General features: G+C 37.0%; 1 protein-coding gene and 1 pseudogene across 1 annotated transcript; one reads left to right on the top strand and one right to left on the bottom strand.

Annotated features, from left to right (window-relative positions):
- The first annotated feature begins 1 nt into the window (after position 1).
- LOC110442784 lies at positions 2-13,673 on the top strand (annotated as a pseudogene).
- An 860-nt stretch (positions 13,674-14,533) lies between these two features.
- Positions 14,534-16,707, bottom strand: LOC110442787 (ATP-dependent DNA helicase RecQ-like). Its single transcript, XM_021486566.1, has 2 exons — positions 16,314-16,707; positions 14,534-16,074 (listed from the first exon to the last, which is right to left on the bottom strand). Exons 1-2 carry the CDS (start codon positions 16,538-16,540, stop codon positions 14,934-14,936), a joined length of 1,368 nt encoding a protein of 455 aa, XP_021342241.1. The 5' UTR covers positions 16,541-16,707; the 3' UTR covers positions 14,534-14,933.
- Positions 16,708-17,670: the final 963 nt, after the last annotated feature.

Here is a 17,670-nt window from a genome sequence, read left to right as displayed (position 1 = left end):
CATGGCGGACAAATATTTCATCTGGTCAGTCGGAAAGTTAAAGCAAGAGCTTATTAGACGAGGAGCAGTTACACGCGGCAGAAAGGTGGATCTAGTAGAAAGGTAATAAGTATATTGCTTTAAATAGATACGATTTTTCATCAATAAGTTTCCCAACCGCCTACATCCATCGTATCCGATATGTAGCGTACCGGTAACAGACCGGAGACTACTACGTATACGTACGTACTGTACTGTATGGGGAAAGACATATCTGTCAACCAGTATATACTTCATGTGGCGGATCCAGAGGGGTTTTTTGGCTTCAAGAAACCCCCACCCTGAGAATTTTCTTTCAAAATCATGTATTTTCAGCATTTTCCTCAATTTTCTGCACTTTTCCCCAGGAAATTTGGAAACCCCTTCAGGTAGGTCTCTGGATCCGCCACTGTACATGTATCTTACTACCTGCCCCTCATCCCATGAGTTCGGGATGGTTTAGGCTAAGTCAGCTTGTTTGTTTGTTTCCATAATTATACCCTTTTTTACGGAGCTACCCATATTTTTTAAACATGCAGGTTGTAACAGGAAACAAACATATTTTTTTACTCTATATATATATATATGTACATAATTTGTAATATATATATAACTATGTATTATTGAATAATATTTTCAAATCAAAATAACTGTACATAATATATGCCTCATTACCATAGTCAGAACTTGGGTTCACTGTATGATTAGCTTGAATAAATTTGTGGACCTCCTTTGAATTTCAGATTAAAGTCATATGACAGAAATTTTAATTTTCAAACGCAATCTATAAAGCTTCCCAACCAAGTGCACGCACAGTGGCCTGCCATGGGGTACCATCAACTGGTTCAGGATCACAAAGTGATACTCCCAAAGCTGACAAATTTTCAAATTGAGGAGTACTTTTTGTACAGACTTGCAGGTACATATTTTAAAGTACCCTTTATAAAGATGATGCATGTACATTTTGACTCCATATGGGCCTACCTGATCGGCAATAACAATTTTGTGCATAGAATTTTGTGCAATTTTATTTAAATAAACATTTTAAATGAAGGATATTATTGTGAACTCTTCATTGTAGCATATGGAAAAGCCTGGGTTTTTTTTACCAGATTTTACTTGCAGAATGAGTGAAGATCAGAATTTCCCATTTATTGGTAACATTAATGTTTACAACATTATTTTTTACACCTTAAAATTGAAGTAAAACTACTGCTTTCAGGAGATAAAAATGTCTCTGCAGATGTTTAAGCCCTAAGGAAAGACAAAGAATTGCTAGACACTGACAGAATATTAGCTTGTTCTGTTCTGATGGAAGGAAACAACATTTATTTTAGTGGTATGGTTTGTCGGCTATGAAAAATAAGGTAAACACCTCACACAAATTTCAATGTTTTCTCATTGTACTAATGGACTGTTAGAATAGACTCTTAATATACAAACAAGTTAATATTTTCTCTGTCAAGATTTGAGGTGAATATGGTTTGTGGCTTTATAATAACAAATGCAAAAAAATGCATTATTTATGAAGAACTCCTAATTCGCATAAGTATGGTCCTTTGAATGTAAACATGGTGTATATATTTTGACGGAGTTACAGCCCTAGCCCTATTCAGGTACTTCAGATGGTCACAAAATTAACTTCAGTTTTTAATCTTTTAAGGAAAAATATCCCTGTTGAACAAATTCAGCCACTTAGCATTTTCTGTTGTACGATGTGTAAATTTATTGATTTTTCTACTGCTTTAAGGTTGTATTCGATAATTAATCTCATTAAAAAGTTACACCAAAAATCTATGATGAAGGCACTTTTCAGAAAATATTTTTTTATGAAACAAATGTTTGTTTTACAGGCTGCAGCACTATACCATGACTGTTTCCAACTACCTTTCACTGAATATCTTGTTGACAACGCCTTACAGGTAATTTCTGATTGGGTAGTGAACTTCAGGTGCATGCTGTTTTTAAATAACATAATTATATAGTAAAATTGTTAATTCTAATATTCCGACTTTGAGCATGATTATTTCACTCTTAAAAAAAGTTATAAAGCATTTTCACTATGAAAGGAAAGCAAGGGTCACTAGCCACATCATATAAATTAGGTCAAATGTCAAGGTCATTGGTGAAAGTAATGGTTAGTAACTTATCTCCTGTAATTTGATACTGTACAGCAGTAAAATGGAAACATATTTAAACATTTCTGTGTAACATGACTATTCTGTTGACAAGGGGCAAAGTCAATTTTGCTTTCCCACAGACAGTAGTGCAGTGAATAATTTGTGAGTCTTTTTAGGTCCATCACAACATATTAGAACAAAATTTCAAACAAAGGATGTCAGTTCTGTATAAAGTATGGACTAAAGCTTACAACTATGTCAAGTTAGTTTTAAACTGTAAAATTCTAATAGTCAGCTAATATGTATTTTAACTTCTGTTCTCAAAGGTTACAGAAGATACAGCGACAGAAATTCAGGAAAGTGTTCCATAGCAAATCCATCGAATATGGGAAGAAATATGAAACTAAGGCATCGAAGAAGTTTCAAGAAACAACACAACTTCCTGTTCAAAGATGTGGTCTGTTTGTCAATTCTAAATGTCCATACCTTGGAGCTTCTCCTGATGGAATTATTAATAATGATACCATAATTAAACTTCAAATACAGTTTTCTTAACTCTTTGACTTCTCACTTAGAAATTTACAGCTGTCAAGACTTCTAGATATTGTGTCCCTTTGAACACAGTATACTGGTATTTTCAATTTTATAATTGTTTTTGCACTGAAATTAATGTGATATACTGTATTGTCCTTTTATAAGCTTTTGAATAGTCCTGAATATGTATATATATATATTGTAAATATACATGTAATATATGAAATTGACAAGTTTTCATTTTTTCTAATTAAGACAATTTGCATATAATGAGTGAAATGTTCATAGTTAATATGTGCAATAAATAACAATTGATACATAATCTTAGTTTTTTCATTTCTTATCAAAGGGCCGGTTTCCAAAACGGCCCCTTCTCTGATTCAAATTTCCTGTTGGTGGTGCATTGCCCATGCCGTTGTGGTCACAAATCTATAAAGTATAAAGATTTAGGTCACTTGGTTTGTTTTTTATGGCTCCTCAAAGTTGTACCTTTCAGAAGCTGTCTAAGTGTTGATAAAATGTGCATGTTATGTAAAATATTAATGAAAATCTAATCAAATGATGGTCACCGTAAAGAATACATTCATGGCATGATTGTGACAAAAAATCATGTTTCCATCGCGCCATTTGGCTGTTTTATGGAAGAAACAATCTCAAAAATGCCATTTTCGATGATAACATTTTAGACACAAAAACTGTGTTTTTTAGAGAATACACCCTTTTATGGGCGTTGGATGCAAACCAATTTTTATCCTATTAAACAGTACGTAATATGCTATTGATGAGAGGAAAAATCATCAAAATGTAAGTGGTGGAACATTTTCAAATGTTGGGTTGAATTAGCCTATGGTTGAATTGCCGATTTTCGACTTTCTTTAGATAATTAACAAAAAAACGAGAGTATTTGCTCGGTATGTTGAGAATATGTACACAGATATGAAAAAAAGTGAGAGAAACACTTTTTCATAAAAAAAATCCAAGATGGCTACTTCACAAGTCCCCGTGGTTGAAGACATTGGCTGACAAATAGACAGAACAACAAACAAAACGTGTTCCTTATGATTTTGGTTGGTTTTCGCATTTACGGGAGTGTTCATAGCTACGGGCGATTGTATAATACCTATATTTATAAGTTTGGTTAGTCACATGGTAACGGGGATCTTTCATATCGAGCCCCAAACATACTTTCGACATATGCACTCCGTTGCCGCATGGAAAACTATTTCAAGTTTTGTCGGAATTTCTTTACCTGTGGTTGTAATGGTCGAGGGTTTTCCAGCGTCCTGTAATACCCAAGGTAGTACAAGATACTGGAGATGTGCGCACACATTCCCATCGTTCTCTCTCCAACTGGGCACTGGCAGTAGTAGTCCTTTATTGGGGCCTCAACATCGGGTGAAACGGTGAACCGTATCCAAACGTTATATTTCGTTTGGCTTTTGTGTCGAGAATGTATTTGACATCGGAGAAGGTCTGGGGAGTGCTGGTAAAGCCACACCTCATAGTCTCCGTCATCACTTAAATGTTCGGCGATGTAACCAGGAGCCAGAGATATCTGATACGTTCCACACGTAATGGTTCTCAAGTAATCAAGATCGAGACGGGGAAACAGTACGGAAGATGCATCCATCTTGACAAACTCGGACCTTGCCCGTCTAGATAGATCCGGATCTGTCTTGACTCTCTGAGCTAAACCATTCGGTGTTGTCAAACGGTCCTTCATACGTTCAGCCATTAGCCTATCTTTGGCATCTCTCTCTGGAGATCTCTGGTAGATCGGTCCTCTAATACCATTCAGACAGGCTGTGACGGTTCGAAGCAAAGCCTCGATGACATTGATAAAGCTGTTAGACACCAATTGCGTTCGGAAGAACGTCCAGTGTTTCAGACGACCATGATAGGATTCCACAATCCACCTCGATTTGGTGATAGTTCTGTCAAGATTTGCTTGGACGTCAGAATGTTGACTTTGACCGGGTTTCAGGTATGACGGCATGCTAGCATTGAGGCCAGAGGCTTCGAGAACTGGTAGGACATCTCTAAAACCTCGGTCAACGACAACGTTGTCGTCTGGTTGTAGCCAAGTAACTAGCTTGTCCATGACTTTTTTTGTAATTGTAGCATCATTTTCGCTGCCAGTGAATGGTCCTACTGTGTCCAGAATGTAGCCATCTGGTAAGGCGATGCTCATGAATTTGAGATAGTTTCTCTTCTTCTGGCCACAGTAGGACATTCTCTGGAGCTTGTGGTCGGAGCTTTTCTGGATATAAATATAGGTGCCATCTAATATGGCAGTGGCTTTATCTCCAAAAAATGCTTCTGAAAAGACAGTATTGTGCCCGAGCAACTGTTCTCTTGTCAAGTGATCCGGACCTAGAAATTGTGGGACTATCGATGTGTCTAATGCCTGTACTATGGAGTGGAAAGTTTTGGACACACTTGACTTGGAAATTCCAAAAAGAGAAGAACACTGACTCCAGGAAATGTCGGTTTTCAGTTTTACCCAGAACAGTAATAGAGCATCGTGTGTAGTCTTGGTATATATACCAGATGAAAGATATGGGGAACAGTGCGAGTGGATTTCGAGGAACTGATCTTTGGACCAACCTGTCCAGGCCATGCATGCCGAGTCATCAAGAGAAGAAAAGCTTATTGTAAACGCAGACTGGTTCTGTGAAAGGACGTGCGACACCTCTAGGAGGTCATTAATGATTTCGGACGATTTTGATGGTAACTGAGATTCCAAGGAACCTCTACCATCAAGGACAACCTCTGTAGACGGATCTAAGTCGTTACCAATAAGGTGAATGGAGCAGACGCGGGATGAGGTGGGACACCACAGTTTGTGTGAATAGATCAGGTGATGTCTTGCACGTTTTGGTAAGACTGATGATTTTGTTCCATTTCTTGCAAAGGTAACAAGACAGAGACAGCATTTTTTGTGTGAAGATGATCCATTCAAAAGATCATGAAGGGTCAGCAACGGCAGGATATGGGACGGGGAGTCGTCTTCTTCCTCTATTTCCTGGTTCTGCTCGGGTTCAGGTTCAGGCTGATTTTTGTTCCGAAGATACTTCATGTAGCACTTCTGGCAAATAAGTGCTTGTTCCTTTGCTGACATCAATCCTTGTTGCACCAGCGTATCTAGGAGCCATTTATATTGTGGACTATTTACATTGCGTGCACTTCTGTTCTTATTGCCACTACGTTTCTTGAAGTATACTTGACACCCTTCTCCAACACATTTACCCTCCATCTTGAAACAATAACGATTGGTTTATGAAGCGTCGATAAAGTAACAAAATAGCAAGCCACCGATGATTGCTGTAAACAGCTAATACTTAGTAGTTTGGTACAATTATGCGAAAATGTGTGATAAATAACGAACAACTAATTACACAAAATAACAAGACAATATAATAAATCACATTCAATACCTCCAAGAAGCGCAGAATTGATTGATTACTTAGAACAAAATAAAGTATTTCATATGGATAATCTATCTATTCGATGTGGCGTGGTCGGCAGGCACAAAGAAAGTGAGACAAGTCAGGGTCCCAACCCTGACAGAGCCACAACGCTTTGGAGATGGGACAATAAAACAAGGAAAGTGAGACAAGAATAGCTAGCGTCGAGTCAATGATTCCGTAAACGTATAGACAAAGACAAGAAGATACGGATAAATGTACAAGGCCACACGATCAGAAAATTCAGAAGAGGACAACTTGAGATAGAACAGTATTCATGTATCAGGGTGTCCTCAGTGTAAATCTTTATATCGATACTGTTTATTTAGTCGTTACACATCATAAAACTGTCATGAAAATATCCGCTCTGATATTCAATATAAAAGTTTGTATATAATAAGCTATATAATAGGGTTTCAGACAAGGTTGTTACTCATTTCCCCTTTTCTTTCAATTTACAACCACATTCAGGCGGCGATATGAGAACGTTCCACCACATGGAATTAGCTGATTTTTGGTACACATATGAAACAAGTAAAGCTCTATCCGATTTTCTGATGGAAATTTGCATCCAAAACTATATAACGGGAGAAAATTGCAATTTTATGGCATTTTTCTTCATAATTGTGTCTCTGCAAGTGCATTTTCATCCGAGAATTTTTTTTTTTTTTTTTTATGAATAAACACGATGTTTTGGAAATATTTATCAAAAGAAATTTATACTATGTTGCGAATTACAATTTCGAGATAACCTTCTTTTATTTACGAACTTATGTCTTTGATGCTGAAATTGACAACTTTATAAAAATACGTTTTCACTGAAATTATGAAATCTGGGTGTCGGAAAGGTGTAAAATTATTCTTCGGAAAAGAAAAAAACAGTAGTTGAGCTAGATAAGAAATTATACGGGGGCAGGCTCCTATGGAGAATTAACATTACTGGAAACAGGCCCTTTTGGAATGGAAATTTAGGTTTTCACAATGTTTTAGCCAAAGTTACATGTAATCATGCTAAATGAATCCAGCAAAAGGTCAACATGTTTATTAATTCTCAAAAGGAAACAAAAATAACTAAAATTGTTTGTATCAGGAGACAAAATAAATGAAAAAATAGTTTTCATACAATATTACCATATTCGCCATAATTACCATCCCATTCCTTATAAATGCCACTGTCATTGTTCAGCACTTCTTAAATTATACAGAGGTTGGCACTTTATACACTAGCCCTCTAGTCAGAGACTAGTATATTTCAGGAAGGACTATTGGTAACCGGTCATTTGGTAGTGAGTCGGTTAATATTAACCAGTCTATTGCATTATTTCAAAATTATGTTATAGCAATATAACTTAATAAAAAGATTATGAAAAAATATATTGTTTTGAAAAACTTCTTAAAATACAGATTGATTGATCAGTGGTTGTCATGATTTTTACAAATCTTTGACATCAACATATTTTTATGACTAGTTATTGTATGTCCCCTGTAGTCAAATTTTTATTTGCTCTCTGGAAAATAATTATGGCAAATATGATGTGCAACATTTTGGTAAAAATTAAATGATTAAAAAATAGACAAGTTTTTTAAAACCTTATATTTTTTCAACAGATGTCAGTGGACATTTAAACATTCAGTCGATACCACTTAAAACAAAAGTTGATTAATTCTGATGTGGAACGTTTGCAAAAAACATTTATTCTGGTGAACTGTTCTTTACACGTAATTTAAATATATTCTTAAAACTCCTACACATGGTTGTCTACTATTCCACTCCAACGGGAGAACATGTCATGACACAGTTCTATACTAACCTAACAGTGTCTCTTTATAGTCGATGTCCCGGAAATGCAACCTGCAGACAACATCTTCGGGACTGGGTTTCCATAACTTTCTGCCTTTCTCCTCCATCCTCTTTACAGCGACACGCCATTTCATACAAAGCGATTCGTTTTTCGGAAATCGATGCCCCCCTGACCCACTACATAAAGGAACACAACAATATTGTGCCATTCTGATTTCTTAGTTTGTTGACGATCGTCAAGGAATGTATAGCGAGCGCTCCTCTACACAGGAGAGTTACAACCTATAGTACACGCGCGCCCTCTGTTGGGATAAAATGTGACGGCGGAAACCATTGCATGATCGTAAGAGGCGACCTTATCTCTTCTCTCCTTTCTAAATAACTTTCTTCTTCCTAATGTCTCCCTTGACAATGCCTCACTTTTGGCCATTTGTTGAGCGTTCGCCCATGTGAGGAAGACTTTGGGTTCTGTCCCCTGGCTGAGACATACCAACGTCTTTAAAAATGGTAGTTTCTACTCCTGCTTAACGCTCAGCAAATTAGGAGTGGGACGACTGGTTCGCCCGTTGTCAGTATAATGTGACCGGGTGGGGCGTCCTGCTGGGTGTCTTCGGCAGTATGTTTCAGTCAGGTAGCACTATAAAGTCGGCATCAGTTCCGCGCTATCACAAGGAGACAAACACGAACATATCGAAGCCTCCTAAAATACACACACATACACTAAACGCATGCATCTTGCACACAGGAGAGGCCGTCCTTAATTGACCTTAGCTGTTAATAGGACGTTAAACAAAATCAAACAAACAAACAAAGCTTTGATATTGTAGGAAAAACTAATAACAAAATCTAGTGGTTCTGTACAGAAGAGTACATCTCGTAAGTTCATCATACTACCACACTGGCTCATAAAAAGTTCAAAGATGTAAACTATTATAGAACATTATCATACAGATTAACAGTCACAATATAGAATCATGTAGGTGTTTTTCTTTGCTTTTTACTTTGATGTCACTGGAGACTTTCACTTTTATTTATCACACAGTATGTGCATAAACTGCATTCTCCTGCTGTGATCTCGGGACAACTGGTCTATAACATCGGGAATGCTGGTGTTAACCCTGCAGTGAACGTTTGTTTGTTTGTTTGTTTGATTTTGTTTAACGTCCTATTAACAGCTAAGGTCATTTAAGGACGGCCTCCCCTGTGTGCAAGATGCATGCGTGTAGTGTATGTGTGTGTATTTTGGGAGGCTGCAATATGTTCGTGTTTGTCTTCTTGTGATAGCGCGGAACTGATGCCGACTTTATAGTGCTACCTCACTGAAACATACTGCCGAAGACACCCAGCAGGACGCCCCACCCGGTCACATTATACTGACAACGGGCGAACCAGTTGTCCCACTCCTCATTTGCTGAGCGTTAAGCAGGAGTAGAAACTGCAATTTTTAAAGACTTTGGTATGTCTCGGCCAGGGGACAGAACCCAAAGCCTTCCTCACAGGGACGAACGCTCAACAAATGGCAAAAAAATGAGGCGATGTCAAGGGAGACATTCGGAAGAAGAAAGTTATTTAGAAAGGAGAGAAGAGATAAGGTCCCAAATTTAGTCGCCTCTTACGATCATGCAATGGGGGGCAGCAGGTACAATTCTTACGCCCTACCTGCAGGGCAAGCAGTGAACGTTCATGAGAGCCAAGCCGATTCAAACGTTCATTAGTCATCGAACTCCTCTGCCAGGTTTTGAGGCGGCGCAGGGCACTGAAACTTCTTTCATTCTCACAACTTGTGACTAGAATTGTTCACACCAGTCTAAGAATAGTCCTGATGTTGGGAAGGAACTCCTGGTCTGCAAGTTCTAAAGCTTCCCTTTGATTCTTTGGAACTTCTTCTCATGCCTTTCCCTTACATTCCCAAATTTTCAGCTCAAGTTCTATGGATCTCCGTTCTGGGATGTCGGAATCATACGCAGTTAAGAGGTCCTTTGCAACAACTTTTATGTCCGGACTGGTGCTCAGAAGGACCACTGGCACACTGTGCATTCCCTTTATTGTACACTCCTGGCTAGACAAGAAACGATCCCCCTACGTTTATGATCAAGATGATCTACGCGAGGTATGGTCAACACTTGTAGTAGTCCGTTCGGGAATGAGCCGGTGCATTATTTTTAAGGTTTGCTGTCCACATCTCCTTGGAGCCTTCACCTCAACATCCAGTGCATAAGCAATGTCCACTGATTCCTCAAACAATTCCTCATGAAAGGAATCTAAAAATTCCTCAAAGATATCACAATGGCGCGAACACAAGACACTTCATTGTATGCCGAGATGATGTCCATGGTCCTGAGGTGCGTTCGGTATCGAGAACGTTCGCGAGCATTTTGTTGACTAACGTTCTGTGCTTACCCAACTTCGCGAGCCAAGGGTGTTCAATACGATACTCTCCTATTCACCCTTGGCGGATCTCACGGCGAAATCGAAGTTCCCGCGTCTACAATTTGATTGGGTGCGGCTAGGTTTCGCCGACCAATCAAAACGCGCGTTACAATTGTAAATAAAAAAGATGGCGGCGCCCATCGAAACATGTCGTGTGTGTCACAACACCCTGCCAACAAAGCCAAGGCGTGTAATATTTGGACCCACGTTCGCTGTTTTTGACCAGTTAAGTTATATCTTGGGGTATATTGCTGATCAAACGGATGGGAAAAGCAGATACATATGTGGATTTTCAGTGAGGTAGCACTATAAAGTCGGCATCAGTTCCGCGCTATTACAAGAAGACAAACACGAACATATCGCAGCCTCCCAAAATACACACACATACACTACATGCATGCATCTTGCACACAGGGGAGGCCGTCCTTAAATGACCTTAGCTGTTAATAGGACGTTAAACAAAATCAAACAAACAAACAAACAAACATGTGGATTTTGTTTTACAAAGTTAAATAAGCTGTCCAAAATTGATTACGACTTGGTAAACAAAATTGAAACATTAAAAATCGAAAAAACACAAATTAATTTCCGAACTTCGACAAAAATACTTGTCAAGTCTGCCACAAACACAAACACCAAAAGGATCAAAACGTCCCAAGCCATTGCAACACACCCCAACACCAAGAGAATCAAAAAAAGCTCTGTGGACACCTAGACCTACAACTTCAAGTGTTACTGCAGCGGACGAAATGACTTGCGGACATTTTCCCTCTACCTGTAAAGTCAGCTACAGCAGATCGTGGGGTTAAAGTTAAACTATGGTTCTCAAACATATGTTATTATGTGGATTTTTTTCTGTATTCTAACTAATCTGAAAATGTTTATTTTACAGGTGTTATACAGGATCAAAGACAAAGTAAGATCAAAAGTTGTGAGGGAAAAGGAATCCATCAGAATGGTAAAAAGTATAATGCATGGTAAACCAGGAGCAGCAAAAGCTGTGTATTCAGCACTGCAAGAACCAATTAGAAAATCTGTGTTACGCGACATAAAGGATGAAATTAAAAAATTAACATCCACATTAAATATGTCGTTGTTTCGGAGAATAGACCACAAAAGCCTAACATCATTCTCTTTTACAAACATCAACACAGAACTAAAGATATGGGCGCCATTTTTCCATGACGTGATTTCATCCCTTGTGAAGAGCTCATCTGTTGGGGTAGTGGCAGCCATAATTCTAAAGTTTCAGAATTCACACATGACAGCATTCCAACATGTAATTGGACAGATCTTGGACCACTGTGGTGCCACTGATGAGGTTAGTTGATGGTGAATAAATGTAATAGTAAATATCATTTAAACATTATAATTTTACACAAATACTGATTATATGATGCTTTGTACTGCATGCGCTTCTTGATACTGAGTTTTAAAACTAATATTAATAGTAAGGACTATTTTCATATTCAAGTTCGGGTTGCATGTTTTGTTATAGTCATTTGTAAAAAAATATATATAATTCATTAGCCCTTCATAACAAAAATATAATGCCAATTCAAAAAGTTTTATATTTTTTGTGACTTGTAAATTTTGTTAACTCTTAGTGTATTGCAGTGCTCAACAGATTGGGTGTATGTGTGTCCACATCAGCAGTGTCCAAAATGAAAAAAGAGCTACAGGAACACCAAAGAAAACATATTGAAGATTTGTTGATTAAGGAGAAAAATGCCTTAGAAAGCAAAAATATGGGTATATAGTTATTTAGCTGTACAGTTCAATGTTTTAAGTGAACCTGCCTTATTAATTTTTAGTTGTAAATACTTAAAATATTCTGCTTTTCTATAATTGTATAAATTAATACATGTATATAAATTTACTTGAGACATCCTAACTTATTGAAAAGCAATAAATTAGTGACTTTTTGATAGTCCCTGTTAGGGTTTTGACCAAGTTATGTATTTGTAGAGGACTTTATCATCAAGATTTTGTAACCGAACTTTGCAAACCAAAGGAGAGTTTAGTATTGAACACCTTGTCAGGTTGTTTGTAACTAAATTAGGAAAAGTGTTGCATGTCATTCCAGTCTTGAAATCCTTTATTAGTTCTATTTTAGTTGATAACTTTTCCCATATTTATTTATATACCTTAGGTTTAATGATTCTGTCTCCATTTTTTTAGTCATTCTGTCTGTAACACTGATCTGTCATCGCTCTAGAAGCTATTTTCTTGACAGATTTTAGTTTAAACCTTTGAGATATGTTTGCTTTGAGCAATGATATAAAAAAAAAAATGAATATAAAGGTCATTGCTCGATAGTTAAATTAAGGTTGGAATTGGGTTGGTATATTTTCAGACATGCTCATTTCCTCTATTACAAGATTATCTTTATCTGACTAGACCATTGCTATTGATGATTTTCTTATTCTTTTGTTATATCCTTTACCCTCTGTTTTATATAATACATTTATGATCAACTCAGTTCAGTGATATTTTTTTCTATTTTCTCTTGATGTAGAACCTGCATCTCAGACTGACAGAGGAGAGAAACCACAAGATGAGACGATGAAAAGGAACAAGTCATGTGATATTATAGGTGATAATGTTGACATTAGTAGGAGTCCATCAAAAATGACAAAAGATAAACGCCGACAAAGTTGGCACTGGTTTTTACTGGTTGGGGTTGAAAAAAGAGTTTTGAATCCTAATCTTGCAGACATTGCTTCCTACAGCTGACATCAGCCTGTTAGAAAATTCCAAGTTTATTCCAAGTCTGGAAGAATGTCATTCATTGGAGGAGAGATTTATATTTCATATTATGAGAGTTCTAGTTAAGTATGTTAATTGTCTGAAGAAATATGAATGTTGTGTGCCAAAGTATCTTCAACATCCATTCCTAAAGGAAACATCCCAAAAATCTGATTTTGCTATATTAGATTTGTTAGACAAAGGCGAGAACAAAACAGAGGACATGATAAGTATTTTGGAGAATATTCATGACAGGTATATTCCACATGATGCTGAAAATTCTGCAATAAAAAAGAAAGTGTTTGGTGGTGATGTGCTCACAAACGAGCGAGCATACTGGGCTCAGTTAGCAATGCTGAACAGTCAAAGTGATTTCGAGAAACTTGCAGGAGTAGTACATAGGCCTGAAGGACTTCATAGGATGATGAATCTTCTTTTGGTTATCCGGTTGAAGTTGAACCAGTTCATATTGTTCAAGTTACAAGGCATGTCATATTTCTGTTTACAGTTTTTTCTTGTGTTCTGCTTATTACTTTTCTAGATACTGTTGTTAGCTAGTCAACTAGTAATTTACTTAATTTATCATTCCTGATTTGTTATTCTTATAAAATATTTAGATGGCCTGCGCAACACAAAATTGGATGTTTAAATAGAGCTTTTATTGAAGGAGAAAATTATCTTGTAATGAGAGTTTATTATAAAACCAAATCAAATGAGATGTGGAAATTTAAAATGATTATTAAGAAAAAAAATGAGATATTTTGTACATTGGCGAAAATGTTGGTTGTGCATGAAAATAAGTGTTCTAGCCTATGCACAAAATGTTCTTGGAAAAAACCTTAACAGATTTTGGTTTTGTGGACTAAATTTTGTGAGACTGTGTGTGTGTGGGGGGGGGGGGGGGGGGGGGGGGGGAGGAGTTGCTACTAACTCTGGTTATTGCTAACACTGTTTACAGAATTGTTAATTCAAATACCACTTGTTGTAAAATATACAAAAGTTTTAAGCAAGTGAATTCATTATATTTCTGTAATATTTTGTGGCATTTAATTAAAATTTATAACACTTACAGGCATTCAAGTAACAAGGTAAAATACTGCTGTACTATTTTTTGACTTGATGAAAGTCTTGCTGTAAGTGCACGTGCACTTTTTAATTATACAATAATATAAATTCAAGTTTACTCAGAACTTTGATGTGGTATATGCTGTTTAATATTTCATATTGTCTCCAACAAAATTTTACATTTGTCTAGCTGTTATCTCTAGTTTATGTGCAACACAATTCTCACAATGAATCCACTTGTTAGTGTCCTATATAAACAAACTTAACCTAGTATATACATAGGTGACAGCCATGTAATTGTGAAATTAATTCGTTTACTAATGATGAAATAATGTCTTGTTTTTTTGGGTTTTTTTTTTTTAACCTTGATAAAAATTGACTCAGGTGCATAGGTGGCAACAATTTATTACATGTAGTTGAAAATAAATAGTACAGACATGTTTTATTGTGCAACTGAAATTGAATGCCTTAAAAACAATAGGAGAAATTTTTGACACAAGCTTTTTTTACATCTCTAGCTCTATCATTATCACTTTTTCATATAACTCAGTTTAATAATTTCAAATGGTAACAAATATAAGATAATATGACCACTGTGAGATATTGCAATATATACTACCTTTTAATCGATGTGTATTGTGTTACAATAACATATGTATACATAATATTTTTTAAAACAGTAAATTGTAATGAGATGCACATATTTTATAATAAAAAGTGTAGAAACAACTTTATAATTAGTCCGAGTCTTCATCTGTCATACATATCTGAATCACCAGTCACAGTATTTATCTCTTTCATAATCTGGACAGCTATTTCAAACGACCAAACTGGGAACATTTTTAGAATGTCTGATGTCGTAAAAATTGTATGACACTTAAGCACAATATCATCAATTACTTGATCAGTGATTCCATGCAGAATTTCTGATGTTATTAAAACATTGCTTAGGTCTGATTCAAGTGAATATTTTAACACCGAAAGTTTATGCCGCAAAAGTTTTCTGTCGTCTCTGGTTACCTCTCGCTCCATTTCAACAGTTTCATCCTCCATATTATCAGGATCAGCTGCCAATGCCCTATGGATATCGGGGCAGGATTCTTCACCACAATCACATTGTTTCTCACAGACATCACAACATTTATGTTTCGGAATAACAGGTTCATGTACTGTCACGTATGAATCACACAGTGTTTTACGTCTGCATGTGGCATCATCTTTCACAAGTTTCACCAAATCACCTTCCACTCTACTAAGATGTCCCTTGTGCATCTTGTACAAAATAAGTTGCTTGCTGTATTCTCCATCACGCCCTGCTCGACCCATTTGTTGTACAAAAGTGTCCATTTCTCTGGGTAAGCCATAATGAATGATATTGTGCACATTATGAAAATTGACACCCATACCAGCTGAATTGGTACAAATCAGAATTCTGATTTTACCATTTTCTGCCATGTCTTTTCTAATTTGCTCCTTAATTTTATCATTTGTCTTGCTGTGGTACATTTCAAAAAGATTCCGAGACTGTCCCATATGTTTTAGAAATGTTAAATACACTTTTGAAACATTTGCTATACTTTCACAAAAAATCACATGTCTCGGTAATGTTTCTTTTTGGTTTAGAAAGTCATCAATTAAGAACTTGAACACAGTGGAAAGGTCATCATTATTTGGAATACGCACTGAAGTTATCTTAATGTTAGGCCTGTCTGGAGAATCAAGAATCACCTCTGATGATGATTTAAAGCATAAAGATTTCATAATTTTTCGTCTCCCTGTTGGCCCAGCAGTTGCAGTTAAAGCCAGCATCTGTACGTTGCACAGCGACCTCAATTCTCCTATTCTGGAAAAACTGCCACGGAATGGTCCTTCCTTCTCTGTGCCTTCGCCCCTTGAATTAAAAGAATAACATATAGGGTGTTTGTTCTATTTTCCATAAAATTAGTCATCAACAGTTTAACTTGTGGTTGCTTTGTTATTTTGATATTTGTAGATGTTTGAAGGGTGACTAGTCAAAGCTAAATAATTTCACATGTTACTATTCAAAACCACTGGGAAATGTTCTGATGCAAGCTTTTTTTTTTTGAATTGCGATAGAGTAAGGTGTGATACGCTGTTAAAGCAACTTACCACTGTATTACGGTGTGAGCTTCATCCACAACTATCAGGCCAAGTTTGCTCTGATAGGGGTCAGTTTTAAGCATAGCTCGCCTTCTTGTGTCCTCTACCAAATGCTCCGCGCCACCAAATATAAAATCAAAATGTCCGGCTAAAATACCCTCAGTGTCGCTGCCGTCCTTTCCGATATACGTGGCCTTGAATCCTAATTCACAGAGACGGCGACATTGTTCGTTCATGATATTGACGAGTGGTGCAACCACCAGCACGATCTTCCCTTCATTTAACACTGGATAGATTTCATAAGCTAGAGATTTACCGCTCCCTGTTCTTGTCCCAACAAAAACGTCTTTTCCATTTTGAATTGCGGTTATTGACCGTATCTGTGTGTCTCGAAGTTCCTTAATTCTGAATGAATCGCATATAGCACGTTGATCTATGGTCGCGGCCATTTTTCTGTTTTGGTGTTCAATAGTACGAGCTATTTGATTGGTCAGGAGTTATGTGATAGTAAGGGGCATAACTGCAATTTCCACTAGATGGCGCTTCGCGGGAACTTCGATTTCGCCGTGAGATCCGCCAAGGGGGAATAGGAGAGTATCGTATTGAACACCCTTGGCTCGCGAAGTTGGTGCTTACCGTACAGTACAATTTCAATATGGAGGAAATAATTAATGTGTTGATACTAGACGAACTAACAGACGATCATGTGGACCTTGCATCGTTTACAGATGCATCAGGAGCAGCTATCCGATCAGGTAACACTGCTTTGCAGTTGATGCTCGGTCATCGCAAGAATCGACAATTATTTTGAAGAAATAGTTCGATGTTGCATTTAAGGAGACACTCTCGTTCTCGTTACTTATTACAGTACTCTTGGATAAAAACGGCATTGTGGCGAACTTTACTGACATAAATACACTAGTCAGTGTCAGTACATTTTGCTATTGCAAGATAATCTCACTACTTTCAATTGATGCAATAAATCGCGTCGTTTACGTCATTAGTTTTTCGCTTATCCAAACGGTTGAACCAAAGTTGTTCGTTTATGATATAAGGTCGGACCTAGTAATCTGATGCTGTTTTCAAAACCTTGCAAGGCCTGCATAACTATTTGCAGGTCTGTCAGGATTTATACCCTATTTTTTTTACATTTATTAACAAACAACCCGGTTCAACCGGATACAGGAAAGGGGCCCCGAGTTGGTTAGTTCGGTTACCGAAGCTCAAGATAGGAAATTCACGGACCACGGATTACAATATCCTTCATGTATGATTAAAAGTTTCAGTCTGAAAGAAACTAGGGCTGGTCTGCATATCATGTAATCGTATTATTAATACAATCGATTTAACTTCTTTACCAAAATAG

The sequence above is a fragment of the Mizuhopecten yessoensis genome, unplaced genomic scaffold (assembly GCF_002113885.1).
Source record: "Mizuhopecten yessoensis strain PY_sf001 unplaced genomic scaffold, ASM211388v2 scaffold716299, whole genome shotgun sequence".
NCBI classification, from domain to species: Eukaryota; Metazoa; Mollusca; class Bivalvia; order Pectinida; family Pectinidae; genus Mizuhopecten; species Mizuhopecten yessoensis.
This window is presented reverse-complemented; position numbering and strand designations above follow the sequence as displayed.

Bases quoted from the DNA above. Each gene is read 5' to 3' on its own strand.
- LOC110442787 (XM_021486566.1), bottom strand. From the start codon at position 16,540: ATGAACGAACAATGTCGCCGTCTCTGTGAATTAGGATTCAAGGCCACG. The intron at 16,075-16,313 runs GTAAGTTGCTTT...TTTTAATTCAAG, and splicing joins GCTCACACCGTAATACAGTG to GGGCGAAGGCACAGAGAAGG.